Source organism: Rhinatrema bivittatum, chromosome 1 (assembly GCF_901001135.1).
Source record: "Rhinatrema bivittatum chromosome 1, aRhiBiv1.1, whole genome shotgun sequence".
NCBI lineage: Eukaryota > Metazoa > Chordata > Amphibia > Gymnophiona > Rhinatrematidae > Rhinatrema > Rhinatrema bivittatum.
Window position 1 is genome coordinate 594,874,805 of NC_042615.1, and position 20,050 is coordinate 594,894,854.

The 20,050-nt window shown below is 42.1% G+C and overlaps 1 protein-coding gene across 1 annotated transcript in view; it reads right to left on the minus strand.

The window, feature by feature from the left end:
- The window catches only part of PHAX (phosphorylated adaptor for RNA export), a 48,147-nt gene that overhangs the window by 13,516 nt on the left and 14,581 nt on the right, over positions 1-20,050 (minus strand). The window contains exon 3 of the mRNA XM_029619419.1: positions 8,789-8,909. Within this exon, the coding sequence (XP_029475279.1) occupies positions 8,789-8,909 (121 nt within the window). The remainder of the gene's footprint in view (positions 1-8,788; positions 8,910-20,050) is intronic.

Below are 20,050 nucleotides of genomic sequence, written 5' to 3' on the forward strand. Positions count from 1 at the left end.
ATAATGAAGGTATTCTGATGGTAGTAGGTTGTATTTCAACTGAATCCTGTTGAAATCTAGCATCCCTTGTGTTTCCCAAATCTGGTCATATTTATAAATACCTTTCTTAATCCAGCTTGAGAATGTTTGATAAGTCTCACCGCCGTGTGTGTTGCAAGGGTGTTGGCAGGGGCTGGATAAGTGGCCAAGTCTTTTTAGGTTGCCATGGCAGTGCCCGCATATGTATATGGCCAATATGTTATATGTTCCAATAGGGCCCAAGGTTTACAAGGGTCTGTCTTATGCCAATCAGAGATTGCTTTTAATTACGCTGCTGCATGGTACCATGGAAGATTGGGTACTGTCAGCCCACCTTGCAATTTCATTTGAAACAGTATTTTCTGGCTACTCTAGGGTGTTTCCCTATCCAGATAAATTTCATTATACGCTGCCATTTTTTGAGTTTGGCTGAGGGAATATCATATGGTATAGTTTGGAAGAGGTAACTAAGCTAGGGAAGAATATTCATTTTTATTGTTGCTATACGCCCAAGCCAAGATATGTGATAACGGTCCCATTCTTTGAGTTCCTGAAAGATATGTGCTAATAAAGGGGGGTAGTTAAGTTGAAATATATATTTTTTTGGCTCCAATATAGATTCCCAGATATTTGATTTTTTTCTCTGGCCCATTGGAATAGAAAACTTTGTTTAAGCTTCTTTTCCAGATTGGCTGTAAGCGTAAAATCTCTGATTTATCCCAGTTTATTGAGAAGCCTGAAACTGAGCTAAAGTGGGCAATAACCTTTACTAACTCTGGTAGTGAAGTCATTGGGTCTGCTATTGTAAGTAGGACATAGTCCGCAAACATTGATAATTTTGATGTATATTCTCTTGCTTGGATTCCCGAAATTATACAATTTTGGCCTATCTTTTGGGCCAAGAGTTCGATAAAGAGAGCGAAAAACATCTGAGATAATTAATAGCCCTGTCGTGTCCCACTAGAAAGAATTCAGAATATCCCCCGTTCACTTTGATACAAGCCCTGATAGAATCATAAAAGCCACTCAAGGAAGGAAGGGCCAGATCTCATTTTCAGAAGGACTTGAAACAAATAGGGCCAATGTCTTTTCGGCATCCATGGCCACTGTTTTTGTTTTGCCCACCATGCAGAGTCCAAAATTTTGCGGATGTTGTCAGAGGCCATTCGGCCTGGGATGAACCCAGCTTGATCCGAGTGTATAACATGGGCAATGAAGCTGTTAAGTCTGTTAGCTAGAATTTTGGCTAGCAATTGTAGGTCTACATTGAGAAGAGAGATAGGGCAGTATGAATCACAAATCGTGGGGTCCCTTCCTGGTTTGGCTATAACCAAAACTCCCGCCAGGTTTGACTTCTGCCCCAGAGTGCCCCCGCATCGTAACTTATTATACATTGTGGTCAGAGATGCAGTTAGTTTGTGCTTAAAGCACTGGTAAAAGCGCATTGTGAAACCATCTAATCCTGGCGATTTGTTTGGCTTTAGCTGTTTAATTGTCATCTCTACCTCCTGGGGAGTAATATCCTTTTCCAAGAGTAGACACTGAGCTTCAGTCAAAACCGGGAGATCAATGTCTTCTAAGAACTGATCTATAGCATCCAGTTTAATGTTCTGATTAGCTTTGTATAATTCTGAATAGAAGTGAAGGAATCGTTGCCGTATATCATTAACAACTGTCAGGAGTGCGCCTGTTTCATCTTTGATTTTAGTTATTATATTTTGTGAGCATTTCGCCTTTAATTTATTGGCTAGTATTCTGCCTGCCTTGTTTAATCCTTCAAAGTAAATGTTTGACCTGTTCCATATTAAACGCTATTTTAGCAGAATCTAGTTCTAGTAATCTGGATCTGCATGCTTCTAATCTACTGCGGTTGATTTGCATGGGATCATTCTTATGGATCTGTTCAAGTTGGGCTAATTGTTTCAGTAGGGCTGTTCTATCTCGAAATGACTGCTTTTTAACATAAGAAGCCCTTGCTATTAGCTTGCCCTGTATCACAGCCTTCAGGCAATCCAAGATTACTATTGGGGATGTATCTGGTGTAATACTGATTTCCAAATATTCCAATATATCAGCTCTACATTTTTCTACGAAGGCTTCGCCATCTAAAAGGCTATCATTCAGTCTCCAGAAGCGGTAGCCCATATATTTCAGAAACGATAATTCTAGCCATACTGGGGCATGGTCTGACCAGGTTATTGGCTCTTTGGTCACCTTTTTTAGCCGACTTGCTATTTCTCTAGCCACAAGTAAAAGGTCTATCCTCGAGTAAATATTATGTGGTTTAAATAGAAAGTATAATTTTTTGATAGGGGATAGAAGAACTGCCAGGCATCTAACACAGTGCTTCAGGATAAAAATCTCTTAAATTGGGCCCTTTCTTTCTTGGAGACTGAACCACAGCCCATGAAATTGTTATAATTATATGGCTTTCTGCTTGTGTGAGAAAATCCACCAGGGCAGAAAAGAAAACCCCTTGTTGTGCATTAGGTGCAAAGTATACTTTTCCCCTGCCACTGTAATAACTACTAGAATGTACCTTCCCTCAAGATCGACACCAGGATACAAAATCGAATGTAAAATCTTTTTTAAAAAGAGAATCCCAACCCCTGCAGACCACATTTATACAGAGTACTGGTCTGCAGGGGTTGGGATTCTCTTAAGTATTCATATCTTCTTTTCAAGTGGGTCTCCTGTAGCATCACTATTGCTGTTTTCAATCTGTGGAGATCAGCAAATAGCAGCTTTCGTTTTCTGGGGGTGTTTAATCCTTTTACGTTTAATGTTAATATTTGAAAGGAAGCCATGATCAACTAAACAAAATACTATGCTAGAGACATAATATTAATTTTAGCTTTTATATAGTATAACCTCATTATTAAACTTTCCCCTTGCACAAACCCCCATGTCTTTCGGTCTTCTCTTTCAACCGAGTATCATTTGCTGGCACCTTTCATTACTTTTAATAATATATCCATACCCCTTAGATACCCCCCCTTCCCCTCTTATGGAACCTTGCACAAGATAAGGTCCCACGGTGGTCATCTGGGAGGAAACGATTATCGGAGAATCCTGGGCCTGTTTATCAGTATATACGTGTCTGCGAATATGTTCACGAGATTTCCAACATTGTCTCTTGATTTCTAGATATGAGAAGTGTGAAAGCTTTAAGAGATACTTCCACTTTTCATTCTGTATAGTTCTGCAGGCAGTTAAGCATCAATGATCAATGTCCTGATAATTAGGTTTTATCCATATCTGACACTTGATTGACCGAATTTCTGCAACGTCTTCTGCTCCTCTTCCCTACCCTTTGCCATCGGGGCACATCTTCTTTCGGCAGTGATGAGGTAGAAGAGTTGCCTCTTTTAAAATCTCAGAGGCCTCCCTCAGTGACTGTGCACAATGTGACTCTCCCTTGATTGTAAACCAGAACCCAAAGGGATGCAGCCATCGATAGCGAATATTCTCAGCTCATAAGATCGTTGTTATAGGCCTCATTTCCATTCGCTTAAGGGTAATGGGTGATATGTCTGCAAAAATTTGTACATTGTGATTCTCCCATTGCAATGCTGAACCTTTCCTCACCAGATTAAAGATGAGTTCTTTCACTGCTAACTCGTGGAAACATGCAATATTATCACTAGGTCTGTTGACTGGTTTAGGTCCTAGAGCTCTATGGGTCTTTTGATTTTAATACGTGTCTCAGGAATGGGAGCAGTCGTATCTTCTCTGGTTTCCCAGCTTAAAATGTCCCTGCAAATCCGAGTCACCACCATCGTGCAGTCATTGAACTCCGGGGATACCTCGGAAACGTAAATTAACTCTACAATTTCTGTTTTCCATGTTCTCCATTTTCAAATTAAGCTGGTTAATTTCTATCATTTTTATTCTCAGTTTGTAAAATGTTCATCTTTTCGGTCTGCGCCTCTGTCATTGTTTTGTACTCAAAGAGACATCGGCCCCTCCTTGATTTCTCCCACCAGGTCCATAATTTCGTTCTTGTATTTTTTTTTTTTTTTTATGTCTTGTCACAAGTCTCTGAACCAGGTTTGGAATTCGCCCCATGTGGGAATTTCTGCATTAGTGACCAGCGGTGTTTCGTCCATGGTCTCTGAGTCGGCTCCAGGTTCCTCTGCCAGGAAATAAATGGAGTACCGTCCCCTCCCCCGTTCCTCTGACAGCACGGGGACGATCGCCTTTAGGGCCAGCAATCTTTGTAGAGTGTCTTCTACCGTAGCTCGCTTGTTGAGGGAAACACATCGCGATTCCACAAAGGCCTGCATGAGAGGCCGAGAAAATGCTAAGGCATAACCTTATTTTACCACCTCCAATACCCAGCGATGGAAGGTGATCCTGGCCCATTCCTCATAAAATTGGGACAACCTGCCCCCGATCATCCCGTCCAAGGAGTGAGCGAGCTTGATTTCATTAGGCAGGCTTCCCAGTTCCGGTTCCCTGACCGAAACCACCTCTGGCAGATCGAATGGAGCCACAAAAGGACAGTGTATGGGAAGAAGTCTGTCTGGAACCAGAGGGTGGAACACTGCTCCCCAACCTGCTTTTTTGGAAATCCCGAAAACGGGATCCAGGACCGACTGATTTCGTGTAGGGCTTTCTATCTTCCAGCAGTTTATTACCCTTGGAATCCCCCAGAGATTTCATCAGCTGATCCAAAACCTCTCCAAACAGCAACTTCCCTCAAAGGCAGACTGAACAGTTGCGACTTGGAGGAAGCATCCGTTGCCCAATTGCGGAGCCATAGGAGTTGTCGAGCCACCAAGAAGAACATTGTCTGGGCCACCGAATGCACCAAGTCATATAAGGCATCTGCCACATATGCTACTGCTGCCTCCAGACGAGCCGCCTGAGAAGCTGACAAAGTCCCAGATGATGATGGGTCCTGCGGTTTTTGAATCCAACATAAACACACACTGTGCATCATGCTGGCACACACCACCGAAGTCCTAAGGAGACCTCAAAGACCCGCTTCAGATGCAGTTCCAGCTTGTGGCCCTGCACAACTCTGAGAGCAGGCACTCCCGCCACTGGAATGGTCATCTTCTTGGTCAGCACTGATACAGCCGCATCCACCTTAGGTACCCTGAGATGTTCTAGATGTTCCTCCATTAGCGGGTTGAGTCTTTGCATCACCTGGCCGACCTTAAGTCCTGCCTCCGGGGAGTCCCACTCCCGGCTGATGACCTTTTTGAATCTTCTTCGGGATGGGAAAAGCATTAGGTGGACCCCGGAGACCATCCAGGACTGGATTCACTACCTCGATGTCGGAATCTTCCAGCAAGGGTCTTACCCCAAATTCCTCAAGCATCTGGGGAATAAGGGGGTGCAATTCCTCCTTCTTAAACAGCTGGACTCTGCGGGGGTCGTCCCCCTCCACACTAGGTTCTACCGGATCCTGATTGTCGTCGCCCGTATCTACGTATGGCGGGACCTCACCCTGATCTGCAGCGGTGTCCCTCGGGGGTGGACAGCCAAAGTTGCCCGGGACGGACTGACTATCAGTTCACAGATGGGGATGCTTGGAAACTCCCACACTCCCCATCCTGGGCTCTGCACTTCATGAGCTTCCGAGCCAGAAATGCTTCATGCATGAGCAGCACAAATTCTGGTGAAAATCCCCCCGGTCCCGTCTCGTCACTGCTAGAATCAGTGTCCGTGTCTCTCGATTCCTCTGGTCTCGGAGTCCGCACAGTGGGGGGCAGCGGGGGAGGGTCATCCTAGGAGATCTTTTCCCACATGGTGCACAGTGGGGGTAAGGCTCCTTACGTTAGACCCAGCCGTCAAGTCTGACCTGCGTGTAGACTTTTTAGGTTTGGTCCCCTTGTCTGAGGCCCGTTCACCACCCAGTGCACAGTCCGTGCAATGACAGGGGGGTCTAAATAAGCTGACCATACCCCACAAGCCTTACAGGGTTCCACCAGAGGAGTTTCTGCCATGATCCTCCTGCAAAAAGGGGCATATAACTCCCCCCTGGAAGAAAACAGGTGCTGCCACCCAGCCCTGGGGACCCCCACCAAAAATGCCGTGAAAATCGGCCCCAGGAATGCTGGTGAGTCACGTGGGAGGTCGAAAAAGAAAAAATAAAATGGCCACTGCAGTAAAAACGAGGCAGAGAGCCTAAAAACATCCTCGGAGGTTCTTACCAGGGCTGAAACACTCTCCCCGCCTCTTCAGGGGTCTGCCTGGCTCTGCACCACTGGGCAGACTGATTTACCCCGGTTGTCGAGGTAAACAGGGAACTTGGAGCTGTTTTATTTTTGGGGGTTTTTTTGTTTTTGTTTTTGTTTTTACACAAAAACTTTAACTTCTAGTAACAGAAAAAAATAAAGCCAAAGCTAAGAATAATAGAAAAAAATCCCCAAAGGGGCTACTTCCCTGTAGCGCAGACACTGAGGGGGAGCCTTTGGGTCGCTGAGGGAGCCAGTCCCCTGGCTATCAGGGGACCCGGAACCACACGGGCTAGCACCGCCAGTGATAACCAACCCCCCCCCCCCCCCCCCCCCATTCGCCTGGCTCTACCTGAGGGATGGCCCAGACACTGAATCTAGCACCTCAGGGAGCAAGAAAAATCCATCTCACACAGAGCTGCAGGTATACAGTTACATTTAATAGAGTTTATGAAAGTTCTCTTTTAATAGTTTTCCTGTATACTTGTGTTAATGTATTCTGCCTTGAGGCGACTGTTTTAATGTATTTCCGCCCTGGAGGCGACTGTTCAGTTCCTTGTAAACCGGTGCGATATGTATTCTTTACAGGAACATCGGTATATAAAAATTAAAAATAAATAAATAAATATACATGACCACCATCTGCTGGAGTCAGAGAAATACTGATGAACTGCAGATGGCACATTTGGGATACCAGTGCCTCGAAGCTTTGCTCTCTGACTCCATCTGCTGGTGGGAGTGCATAACCCCACTGGTCTGGACATGTACAGGAACTAAGATTTTAAATCTCGCACCAGACTTCTTAGGAATAAGGAAATAGCAGGAATAGAACCCCTTTCCATGGGCATTAGGAAGGACTGGTTCTATTGCCTGCTGACTGAGAAGCGATTCCACATCGAGATGGAGCTAGGTCGAGTGAGACAGATCCAAATTGAAGGTTGAACACTGATGCAACACTGAAGGATGGGAGAAGTGCAAATTGTAACCAAATTCCACAATTTTGAAAACCCAATGGTCCTTGGTGATCTGCTGCCCTTCTTCTAGAAACAGACGAATTCTTCACCTCTTGGAGGAATCAAGGCCTAAGGGTCAAATCTATCAAAACTAGGCCCAGGTTTAGTCTGGGCTTGTTGCATCTCCATCTCCAGTGTGTAGGCCCAGCATCTCCATTGCTGGGCCTACACACTGGAACTCTTTACCTACTAACCTCCGGCTCGAGACATGCACCTCTAAATTCAGAGCTAACTTAAAGACTTGACTCTTCAAACAAGCTTACCCTCAATAGCCCCCTGCCCCCCTTCCTTTCCTGCCATGCCAGCATTAAGCTGAATCCATGTACATAGTTTTGTCACAATTGTTATACGATTAGTTGCTGTTTACTGGTTATCTCTTGCGTTCCAAGTAGCCCAATGCAATTGTACTCTTATCTGTTCCTATGTAATCCCTTCCCCGATACCTGTTCATTATAATTTCCACCCTGCTGTTCTGCTGTAAACTGATATCCACTAATATCGGTATAGAAAAGTCTATAAATAAATAAATGTTTAGTTGATGTCTCTCACATAAAAATCTGACTGCCGGAAGCTGCTGTTGCGATAGTACATGTGTTGCACGATTCAGCTGAAACTGGTGGAAGAGGAGTTTCTGGAAGGAGCATTTAAAAGTGCAATAACGCCTAGAGGAAGACAGCTGCTCGGTTCCCATTGATAGGGACTGAATGGCGTCATGCTGTTCCTTAATCTGGATAACTGTTTCCCTGACCATGTCTCCAAAGAGATTGTCTCCCGAATAAGGGACATTGGCCAACTTGTCATTAACATCTTTATGTAAGCTGCTGACGCAACCAGGCCATCTAGCATGTTACAATCTCTGCTACAAAATATTTTACTGCAGTATTCAATGATTCAAGCACTGAGCGGAAAAGATTTCGTTTGCACTTTTCTGCATCCAGATAGGCCCACTGATACCCTTCTAGGTTCTTGGTGACATTTGGCCAGAGTCATAGCAATTAGCTAAGTTATGGTTTGGTCCCAGGCATTTGTAACAAACATTGTGGCTGTCATTATGGACATCTTGCAGCCACATACATAGTCCTTGAAACAACTGCTGAAGTCAGGGAGCCAGACAGCACAGAAGTTGAGGGGCTGCCGAGGCAGTGAGGCAACTCGAAGAGAGTTTGAGAGAAAAAAAAAATTAAAAAAATACAAAGTACCAAAAGAAAAGGAGAAAGAGAGAGAGAGGAAAAGAAACATCTGTGCAGAAAACTGGATGAAATAATCCCAAGGAGCTCATGAGGCAACACACAGCAGGAACTCCTGTGCAAGTTTAGAGTAAAAGTTCAGAGATGGGTCTGTTTGGCACCATTGTCTAATATCACCCATGTGTCATTCCTAATTCAGCCCTGCTTGTCGAGAAAATTAGATTACCACATTCTATTGGTCAAATAATTAAGGGATACCTTATACCAAGCCAACAAATCAATAGATGTAAGACTGAATAGAACTAGCTGAACATATGTATACAGAGCTGGGAAAGACAAGGAGCAGGACACTAACCCAAAGACAAAAGCCAACCTTTCTTACCATTATAAAGAGGCCTCCACTCTGCTCCACTTCAGCAGTTTCCATCAGCAGTTCAATCGCTTTCCTCTTCCCAATGATTTTCACCACTTGCGATATCAAATCCTTCTTTGGCTCTCTAAGCCTACAGGAGGTAGCAAGAAAAAACATGGTACCATGACTTCAGTCATAACTTCCTCTGGTAATGATTCAGCCATCTTAAAATAAATAAATAAATAAAAGTTGGAGAACTGTACACACACCTAGAACAACATGTAGGGCAGGGGTGGCTAACTCCAGTCCTTGACAGCCACAAACAGAATTAGTTTTCAGGATACCTACAATGAATATCCATAAGATAGATTTGCATACACTCCCTCCATTGTATGCCAATCTGTCTCATGTACATTCATTGTGAAAAACCAGGCTTGTTTGTGACTCTTGAGGACCGGAGTTGGCCATTCCTGATGCAGAGGGCAGGTTTCCTTGCCTTCTTGTTTTATGTTTCAGTTACCCTGTTAGTCTGTAACATCTATCAGAAGCCTTTACCTAGACAGATTTGACAGGAGGTTTGTCACTTCAGAGAACCTCATTTACCAAATTTCAGCCAAATCTGTCCTGGGAGAGGGCCCCCTTAAACAAGTATATGGATGGAAAGACTTGACATCAACAGGCATGTTGCACTGGGGATTTTCTCTTAACATGAACATATAAGCAAAACAAATCTTGTCAATTTCAATGAATTTTGTTCTTGGGCACTGAACGTTCAGATCCCACTCGAATTCTATTTCCCCTCTCTGCATGATGCATGTATACATTTTCTAATCTGGTATGTAATTGTATATCAGACAACTTGTCCAGGAATTTAGCGTATGAGAGGTCTTTAGCTTTGAGAGTCTTATAAAGCTAGAAACTCCTAGAGGATTCTGGTGGCAGTGCCTTTTGCTTTTTGTTACACTGTAGCATTTGTAGGTTCCTTTAGCAGAGTATACAGTTCTGCTTTTGGGTGTCTTTCCACATTATTTCTGGTAGTCTCTGCACATACTCTAAGGCAAGCTATGGTCCACTGAACATGGCAGCCCACCATGAAATTGTGTGTCCTTCTACTATCACACTTTCTTCAAAGGGAGGATATGATATGAATTAGTTTCTTATCTTGGTGCCAACAGGTGCTTCTCACATACAGACATGCTCACTAAACAGCTTTCAGACCCTAGAACTGTAATGCCTCAAAATAAAAAGCAAACAAAGAACCAAGATGGTGTCATGAGTAGACATCCTGTTTGGAGCTCCTGCATGCCGAGAAACATTTCTTTGCCTTTACCCATTTCTCCTGTGGATTGATGGTCAAACATAGGAGAAAGCTGTGAGAGAGTCCCTTTCCTCACCCCTAGCTATCTCACCTGCGACAAGCGGCTAAGCCTGAGCTCCTTCAGGTTCCATCATTGTCAGTGGTGGTTCCCATTGTGGGTGATATTGAGAGAGTGATTCACCAGCTGGGACAGGATTCTGTGTCAACCCTGAGCCCTGATAGCAGATCCCCCCTCTCTTCCTCCTTCTGCTGCATGGTCTTCACGTTATAATCTGGAACTTGCTGGAATTGACCCAGATGGAAACATGGGGGTGGGGAGGGGGTGGGCTGCAGACGCCAGTGAAGATCATGGCAGCAAAAGCATTTCAGTCTATAGCAATTTCATTGCTATCAGTTACCGAGGACAAGTCTTCAGCTGATAAGAATATTTCTTTGGGAATCACTGCATCTTCTGCTTCTCAGAGTTTACCAGTTTTGCTTCCACTGGTAAAGCCTAGTATTAAGCCTTCCTCTTTAATTTTGGGCAACATTTGGGTACTTCGCTCTTCTATGGAACAATCTTTAGCCTCACTGACTGTTTCTACAAATAATATTCTTTGCCATATCCAGTCACAAGAGGTCTCTGTGTCTACTCATTCTAAAGACAATCACGATCTTAAGCAAGCAACTTTCCTCTGTGCAGATATCCCTGCTTCAAAAGACTGTAGTTTCCCAGAGGACTGAGATCTTGGAAAATGCAGTTAGGGCTTTAAACATGCATGTTGTAAATTTTCATATTGTTCCCACGATTTCTCCTTCAGAACTATTTAAATCCTATGTATGAGAACTTTTGGGGACCTCAACTGAAGCACTTCCCTCTATTGTTAAGGCTGCCTATCTTCCTACACAAACTTGCACTATTACCAGTGTTCCAGGCCGACGAACATCGGATTCTAGGGACTTGGATATTATTTCTCTTCTGGGATGAAGAAACCAAAGCCACTTAATTGGTCACTTTTGCATCACTTATGGAGCGTGATTTGGTTCTTAGACTTTTCTTTTGTGCTGCTTAACTGCCTTATGGGATTTAAAGTTTAGGTTTTCTCTGTTTTTTTTTTTTTTTTTTAAGGGCAATCCAGGAGAGAAGGAAAACATTTTTTGTTATGCGTAATGAGGTTGTTGGTCCAAGTGCACATTTTGCATTTTGATTTCCATACAAATGTTTACTTTTCTTGGCTTCTGAGAAAGATGTATTCTTTAACCCTCACAGCTGCATTTTTTCTTAGATTTAAGGATTCCTAGTAGAGGGGAACCAAGTTCTGTTTCTCGAATCGGATGGTTAGGGGATATGGTTTATTCTGTTAGATATGATAGGGTTGTTCTCTTGGAAGATTTTTAATTGTGAATATTTCTAAATTACTACTCCCTTGTTTCTAGTTCCCTCCTGTTTTTGTTTGGTCTACTTTAGCACAATTGCTTAATTTATTTTCTTATATTATGATTTCTATTTGTCATTTCAAGTACCTGTCTTATATTGCTGAACACGTTTAAATGCTTGAATATTTGAGAAATTAGGGAAGCTATCCAAATTGGTAGTGCAGTAATGGGAGATTTCAATTTCAAAGTCCTCCTCCGTTTTCTTGATGAGATGATCGAGACCTAGTGTCCATTTTCAAAGGGTCAAAAGACTATTTGTGATTAATTCTCATATGCCCCTGAGGAATCTGTAATAGCGAAACACTGGCCGTGTTGGGTTGCATTTTGTTTTGCATTCAAGAGTCTACCTTTTGGATACCCTTCGTGGTTGGAGGACATAAATTTTATAAAAATTGAAAAAATGAAAAAAGATTTTTGAAATAATTAATAACATGAAGGTGAATGATTAAAAGACCGGTTGGTGTCATTTTCAAAGTCACACAACATCAGGCTTGCTGACACCTTCATAGGCTAAAACTATAAGTGACATTTGTGTTCCACATTTTGTTGTTTTGGATTGGTTTTGACAACTACTGACTCCCTACATCTAAGCTAGATTTCAATTACCCCAATATTGACTTGGTAAATATAACATCAGGACATGCAAGAGAGATAAAGTTTCTGGATGTAATAAATGACAGCTTTATGCAACTGATTCAGAAACCGAAGAGAGAGGGAGCTAATTCAGATTTAATTCTTAGTGAAACACAGGATTTAGTGAGGAAATGGTAGGGCTGCTTGGCAATAGTGATCATAACATGATCAAATTTGAATTGACTGGAAGGGGGACAATAAGTAAATCTACAGCTCTAGCACTAAACTTTCAGATGAGAAAAACAGTTAGAAAAAAACTGAAAGGTGCAGCCGTAAAGGTTAAGACTGTAGAACTGGTGTGAACATTGCTTAAAAATACCATTTATTTTTTTATTATTTTTTATATATACACAGACATTCGATCTGAGATATCACATCGGTTTACCATCTTAGAAGCACAGTCCAGATGTATTCCACACATCAAGAAAGGTGGAAGGAAGGCCAAATGATTACTGGCTTGGTTAAAAGGAGAGGTGAAAGAGGCTATTTTAGCCAAAAAAAAAAACCCCACACCCTTCAAAAATTGGAAGGAGCATCCATCTGAAGAAAATAGGAAAAAGCATAAGCATTGTCAAGTTAAATGTAAAAAAACACGGATAAGACAGATAGAGAGAATTTGAAAAGAAGTTAGCCGCAGAGGCAAAAACTCATAATAAAAATGTTTAAAAATATATCTGAAGCAGGAAACCTGTGAGGGAGTTGGTTAGACCATTAGATGATCAAGGGATTAAAGGGGCTCTTAGGGAAGATAAGGCCATTGTGGAGAGACTAAATTAATTCTTTGTTCTGTATTTACTAATGAGGATGTTGGGGAGATTCCAGTTTAAGGGTGATAATTCGGATGAACTGAACAAAATCACGGCAAACCTGGAAGATGTAGCAGGCTAGATTGTCAAACTAAAGAGTAGTAAATCACCTCAGGGTTCCGAAGGAACAGATAAATGAAATTTCAGATCTATTAGTAAAAATTTGTAACCTATCATTAAAATTGTCCGTTGTACCTGAAGACTGAAGGGTAGCCAATGTAACCCCGATATTTAAAAAGGGCTCCAGGGGTGATCCAGGAAACTACAGACCAGTGAGCCTGATTTCAATGCCAGGAAAAATAGTGGAAACTATTCTCAATAAAAAAATCACAGAATATATAGAAAGACATGGTTTAATGGAACACAGACAGCTTAGATTTACCCAAGTGAAGTCTTGTCTCATAAAATCGGCTTCATTTTTTTGAAAGGGGTTAATAAACATGTGGATAAAAGGTGAACCGGTAGATGTGGTGTATTTCAATTTTCAGAAGTGTTTGACAAAATCCCTCAGGAAATGCTTCTAAGAAAAGTAAAAAGTCAAGGAATAGGAAGAGATGTCCTTTTGTGGATTGCAAACTGGTTAAAAAAGACAAGAAACAAGAGTAGGATTAAATGGTCTGTTTTCACAGTGGAAAAAGGTAAAACAGTGGAGTGCTTCAGAGATCTGTACTTGGACCAGTGCTTTTTAATATATTTATAAATGATCTGGAAAGGGTTCGACGAGTGAGGATCAGATTTGTAGATGACACAAAATTATTCAGAGTAGTTAAGTCACAAATGGATTGTGATAAATTGCAGGACGACTTTCTGAGACTCAAAGATTGGGGTTCCATATTTCATCTACCATGTGATGTGGACAAGTGCAAGGTGATGCATATAGGGAAAATAACCCATGCTATAGCTAGACAATGTTATGTTCCACATTAAGATTACCTCCCAGAAAAAAGATCTAGATGTCATAGTGGATAATACATTGAAATTGTGGGCTCAGTGTGCTGCAGTGGTCAAAAAAGAAAACAGAATGTTAGGGATTATTAGGAAGGGAATGGTGAAGGAAAACAGAGGATGTCATAATGCCTCTATCGCTTCATGGTGAGACCGCACCTTGAATACTGTGTGCAATTCTGGTCGCCGCATCTCAAAACAGATATAGTTGCACTGGAGAAGGGCAATCAAAATGATAGAGGGGATGGAACGGCACCTCTATGAGGAAAGACTAAAGAGGTTAGGGCTGTTCAGCCTGGAGAAGAGATGGCTGGAGGGGAATATGATAGATGTCTATAATGGGTAGATGTGAATCGGTTATTTACTCTTTCGGATAATAGAAGGACTAGGCGGCATTCCATGAAGTAAGCAAGTAGCACATTTAAAACAAAAACCAGAGAAAAGTCTTTCACTCAACACACAATTAGCTCTGGAATTCATTGCCAGAGGATGTGGTTAGGGCAGTTAGTGTGGCTGGGTTTAAAAAAAGTTTGGATACGTTTCTGGAGGAGAAGTCCATAAACTATTAGTCAAGTTGACTTAGGGAATAGACACTGCTATTACTGGCATTAGTAGTATGGGATCTATTTAATGTTTGGGTACTTGCCAGGTATTTGTAACCTGGATTGGCCACTGTTGGAAACAGGATGCTGGGCTTGATGACCTAGTATGGCAACTTATGTTCTTATGAGTATATATTTAAAAAAAATCTGGCAAGACTAAACACATATTAATGCTGTGCTCGGACAGAAAGTGACTGAGGAGGTTCATGAGACTACACCTTTGCAGGAATTCCCACACATGCTCAGTAGAGCTCTACTAGCTTGGAGACATTCATTCAGTGCCACCTGATGTCACCCACAGATCATAGATAATTCAACCTGCTTATTGACAGAAAAAAAAATGTCCTAACAAGTTTGAATTTAATTATTGCTGTTTAATTATTGGTTTTTCAGTCTATAAGCAGGGCTGAATTAGCCATGAACTGTGGGTAATGTCATCAGGTGGCATTGAATAAATGTGTCTCCAAGCTAGTAGAGCTTTGAGCTCTACTGAGCATGTGCAGGAGTTCCCGCACAGGCATTGCCTCAATCTCCTCAGTCTGTTTTTGTCTGCACTCCGCACAGTTATCTTGTTTCTCCTCTTCTTTCAACTCTTTAATCCCTTTTTTTCTCGCTTTATGTGAACCACCAACATCACTTTTCAGTGCTATTTCTCTCTTTTGAGAGATTCCCAAAAAGAAAGAGACTTTTTGCGTATGACCACTAGAAAAATCACCAGAGGCTTCAAGGCCTGCATATGGAGCTAGATAATGTCAATCTCCTACGGCCACAACAAATGTTCTGTGCTTGGGCTCGGAGCATGACCAACCTAACTGCCAGGCATATGGATGGATGTCCCCAAAAGCTCAGCGGCCCAGAGCAGCAAAAATCGAAGCCCTCCAAGTTGAATTTCAGAAGCTGTCCATGTCCCGAAGCCACCATTCTTCAGCTTCTTCTTGGAGCAGCAAATGTAGATCCTCTGGAGCAAGCTCTTTGTTCTGTTGAGATCCAGACTGGATGGCCTGAGAAGCTTCAATGCAATCATGGCGTGCATATGTTGAAGTGGTTATACGGTCCTCAAAAGCCAAACAACGCGACTCATATGCTCATTTAATTATTGTTTTGACTTGGCATTCGGACTTTTTTTTTTTTTTTTTGCTTTTTCACTTAGAATCTGCTTTGTCTATTTTGCAAGGAGGATTTTTTTTTTTTTTTTTGGCTTGGTGTATAAATTTTGATTTGGTTTTTATCCCCACTCCCCATTTCTTTCCACTCCTGACAGCCTTTTGGGTTCCTTCTTGTCTCCCCCTTCCCTACTCCAACTTGCCCTCTTCCTTGATAGGCAGAGAGCTTGAGCTGTAGTGCTTCTTTTTAAGTCTGGGCATCCTGTAGCAGGAGTGTTGTGCCAGCTCCTTCCAGAATTGGGCCTCCCTGAAAAGAGGTGAGTGGATCTTTTCAGGCCTGGGCTGGCCCCAGCAGTAGCAAGAAGCTCTTCATGGAACTGCCAAAGTAGAAGCATGAGGCTTTTTTCAACCCTAAGGTGACAGCAGCATGCACAGTTTGTTTTGGGCATCTCTGGCCCAGGCTGGCAGCTTCTTCTGGATTTGGCCAGTAGTAGGCGACAGGCCATAATTTTTAGGCACCTGGATATTTTCCACCCATTAATATACTATATTTAGGAAATATATATGCAGTCAGCTCTGGAATAATCATGTATTTGGCATAATATGGTCAAGTTGCCACTATAATAAATTTGCAACTACTATCCATTCTACGCTTTGTTAGGTGGTGGTAGAATATTTTGGGATCTAGTCTTCATAAGCACTTTTAAAAGGGGAAAACATATGTTGGTACTATCCAGGCCTGGCACAACCAGGCAAGCATACCATGTATTTGCACAGGGCGGCAGCAGAAGAAGAAGAGGCTGCTAGGCCACCGGTGGAGTCCAACTGGCCTGCAGACGTAGAAAAGGAGAGCCATGTGGCTGCCGGCAGATCCCAACTCGCCAGTGACAGAAGAATATTTCTTGATATAACAGCTGCCTTTGACACAGCATGTCATTATAGGTTATTACATAGTATATGACAATTGAGCTTGGGGGGTCTTGTCCTTTATGGTTTGCATCTTTTCTGGCTGCAAGAGACCAGATTCAAATAGACTAAGGATATTTGGATTGGTTCACTCTGGAATGCCTCATGGGTCAAATTTGTCAGCAACTATGTTTAAGATTTATCTGAGGCCTCTGCAAAATACTGTGTGGTTCGTCCACATTTTATAAGATGTGTGTGTATGACATCCAGATATTTTTTTTTTAAGATTGAGACAGATGTAACTATTCAACAAATCACAGCTTGTATTTCACCAGTAAAACCCTCGATGGCCAAAATCTCTTTTGCTTAATCTTTCAAAAAATTAAGTTATATGGCTTGCACATAAACCACCACCTCTATGTTGTCAAAGGATCACATTAGATGGAAATTTTGTACCATTTTCTGCTGCTGTAAGGAATTTAGGTTTTCATCCCCAAGTTGTAATTCCGGTATTAGGAATACTTTTAAGAACAGGATATTACAACTAAGGTTATTATGCATCTCAAATGTATTCTGTCAGAGAGATTAGACATACATAGTATAGGTCTTTTTTCTAACAATAGTAGATTATTGCAACGCATTATTTGTGGGCTTGCCCAAATGTTAAATTTAAGCTTTCAGATGTTACAAAATACTGCTGTCCGGCTGGTCTTTGGAATTAAAATCAGAAAGCATATTACACCGGTATTTAAACAACTGCACTAGTTGCCAGTTGGATGTAGAATCAGATTTTAAATTCTTGTATTAGTGTTTAAGGCTGTCAGGATGGAGGATCCTAGCCATCTAGCAAGATTGGTACCACCTTTGTTCAGCTAACAATTTCTACCAAGGATTAAATACAGATACACCTTCGGGAATCACATTCTCAGGCTCTCTGTTATTGACCCTAATATGTGGAGCATATTGCCTTCTGATTTGCATTCCATTTTAGACATTAAAACATTTCGTAAACAGCTGAAGGCCATACTGTTTCAACAGGCAATCATTTAATATAGATTAGTAGTAAGTGCTGTGGCATTTTATGCAGTTTCCTTATGTATTTTCATTTTATTTTATATTTTGATTTTTTATTTGCATTATGTACAAAATTATTTGTATTGTTTTATATATTTTAATGGATTATATTTCCATACTGAAATAAGCGGAAGGAGTGGACTAAAAGCCTTTGTATAAATACATAAATAAAAGTATATTGCCATATTACCTGATTCGCACAACTACTTTGTTAGAAGCAGGCTATAAGAATTTTAAAATAAACAAACAGGTGGATAAGGAAACAGTAAAAGCCAGAAGGATGCTTGAGTACATAGGGAGAGTAATGTTCAGCAAAAAAAAAAAAAAAAAAAAAAAAAAAAAAGGGGATATTTCCCCTGTATAACATCTCCTTTGGAATACTGTGTACAGTTCTAGAGATTGCTCCTCCAAAAAAATATATAGTTTAAAGTCAGTCCAGAGAATGGCAGCTAAAATGGTCAGTGGTTTCATTGTAAAGCATATGGAGACAAACAAATATATAAACATGTATACCCTAGAGAGGAAAGACAAGATGGGGAGATAGAGACATTTAAACACTTCATAGGTATCAATGCACAGAAGGTGGCCCTCTTTCAACAGAAAGGAGGCTCTGAACAAGGAGTCATGGGATGAGGGTGATAGTGGGTAGACTCAGGAGTAATATTAGGAAGTATTTCTTTACAGTGAGGGTAGTGGATGCATGGAATGGCCTCCCAGTGAAGGTGGTGGGAAAAGGACAGTATCTGAAATTCAAGAAAGCACAAGATAAGCACAGGGGACCTCTGAGGGAGTGATAGGGAGCTGCAGAGCTGACTAGTTGGTCTGAATGGGCAAACTAAATAGGAAAATGGATTCTTACCTGCCAATTTTTATTCCTGTAGTACCATGGATCAATCTAGACAGTGGGTTGAGCCTCCTGTCCAGCAGATGGAGACAGAAAAACTGAAAGTGTATCCTATATCAGGACAGAGCCCACCCCTGCATCCCTTCAGTATAAACGTTATCAAAGCAGAGAAATATAAAGATAACTAGTATAAGATCAAGCAAGCAACAAGTAACTGGTAATTTGAACAATTCAAAACACTGTAAATAACCATATATTAATTACCAGTTACTTGTTGCTTGCTTATCTTATATATACATATATATATATATTTATATATATACACACACATATACACATCTAATAGATACTTCCGGTGCCTTAAAGTTCTGATAGGAAGCAGATAGATCCAAAATGCTGTAAAGACGACAAAAGGAAAACTTTGAGCGGATGTATCACAAGTACACGGGCAGGAGTCTGGACTGATCCGTGGTAGTACAGGAATGAAAATTAGCAGGTAAGAACCAATTTTCCTTTCCCTGTACATACCCGGATCAGTCCAGACAGCGGGATGTACTAAAACTTCCCTAAATAGGGTGGGACTGAGACAGTCCCTGCTCGAACCACCTGCCTTCCGAAGGTGCCAAAAACTGGCGCCTGCACATCAAGGCGATAATGACGAGTAAAAGTATGCAGAGACTTCCAAATAGCTGCTCTCCAGATTTCCTGCGGAAAGACCGACTGACTCTCTGCCCAAGAAGTAGCTTGTGAACGCAAAGAGTGGGCCTTTAAGCCCTCCAGAACCGTCCAGCCCCGACAGATATACACTGATGTAATTGCCTCCTTTAGCCATCAAGCAATCGAAGCTTTAGAAGCCTTGTTTCTCTTATTTGGGCCACTCCATAAGACAAAGAGATGATCAGAGACTCAAAACTGGTTTGTAACCTGTAAATATTGCAGTAGTACTCGTTTTACATCAAGATGATGCAGGTCACCACCAGGCGTGTCTGCAATGTCCTCAGAAGAAAAGGCTGGGAGTTCCACCGACTGACAGACGTGAAAGGAAGACACAACCTTCGGCAAGAAGGAAGGTACAGTCTTAAGGGAGACCCCTGAATCAGAAAGACGTAGGAAGGGTTGCCTACAAGACAACACTTGGAACTCTGACACCCTCCTGGCGGAACAAATAGAGATGAGAAAAACGGTCTTAAGAGTCAGATCCTTGAGTGTAGCCCGCCGGAGGGGTTCGAAGGCTGCCTCACAAAGAACTCAAAGCACCAAGTTAAGGCTCCTCGAGGGGCAAGTAGCCCGGACAGGCAGATTCAAATGCTTGGCCCCCTTGAGGAAACGAACAACATCCGGATGAGCCGCCGCCGCCACCACGTAACCATCGATACTGCCTAAGAGAGACCTGAGAGCGGAAACCTGTACCCGTAAGGAGTTGAAAGACAAACCCTTGGAAAGGCCATTCTGGAGAAAGGAGAGGACCTGGGATTCCAGAGCCTTGCGCACCGGTACTCCGCACACACACATTCTCAAAAACTCTCCAAACTCAGGACGTAAGCGAGAGAGGTAGAAGGCTTACAGGCCTGCAACAGAGTGGATATAACTTCTTCTTTATATCCCTTCTCAGTCGCCGCCACTCAAAAGCCAGGCCACTAGACAA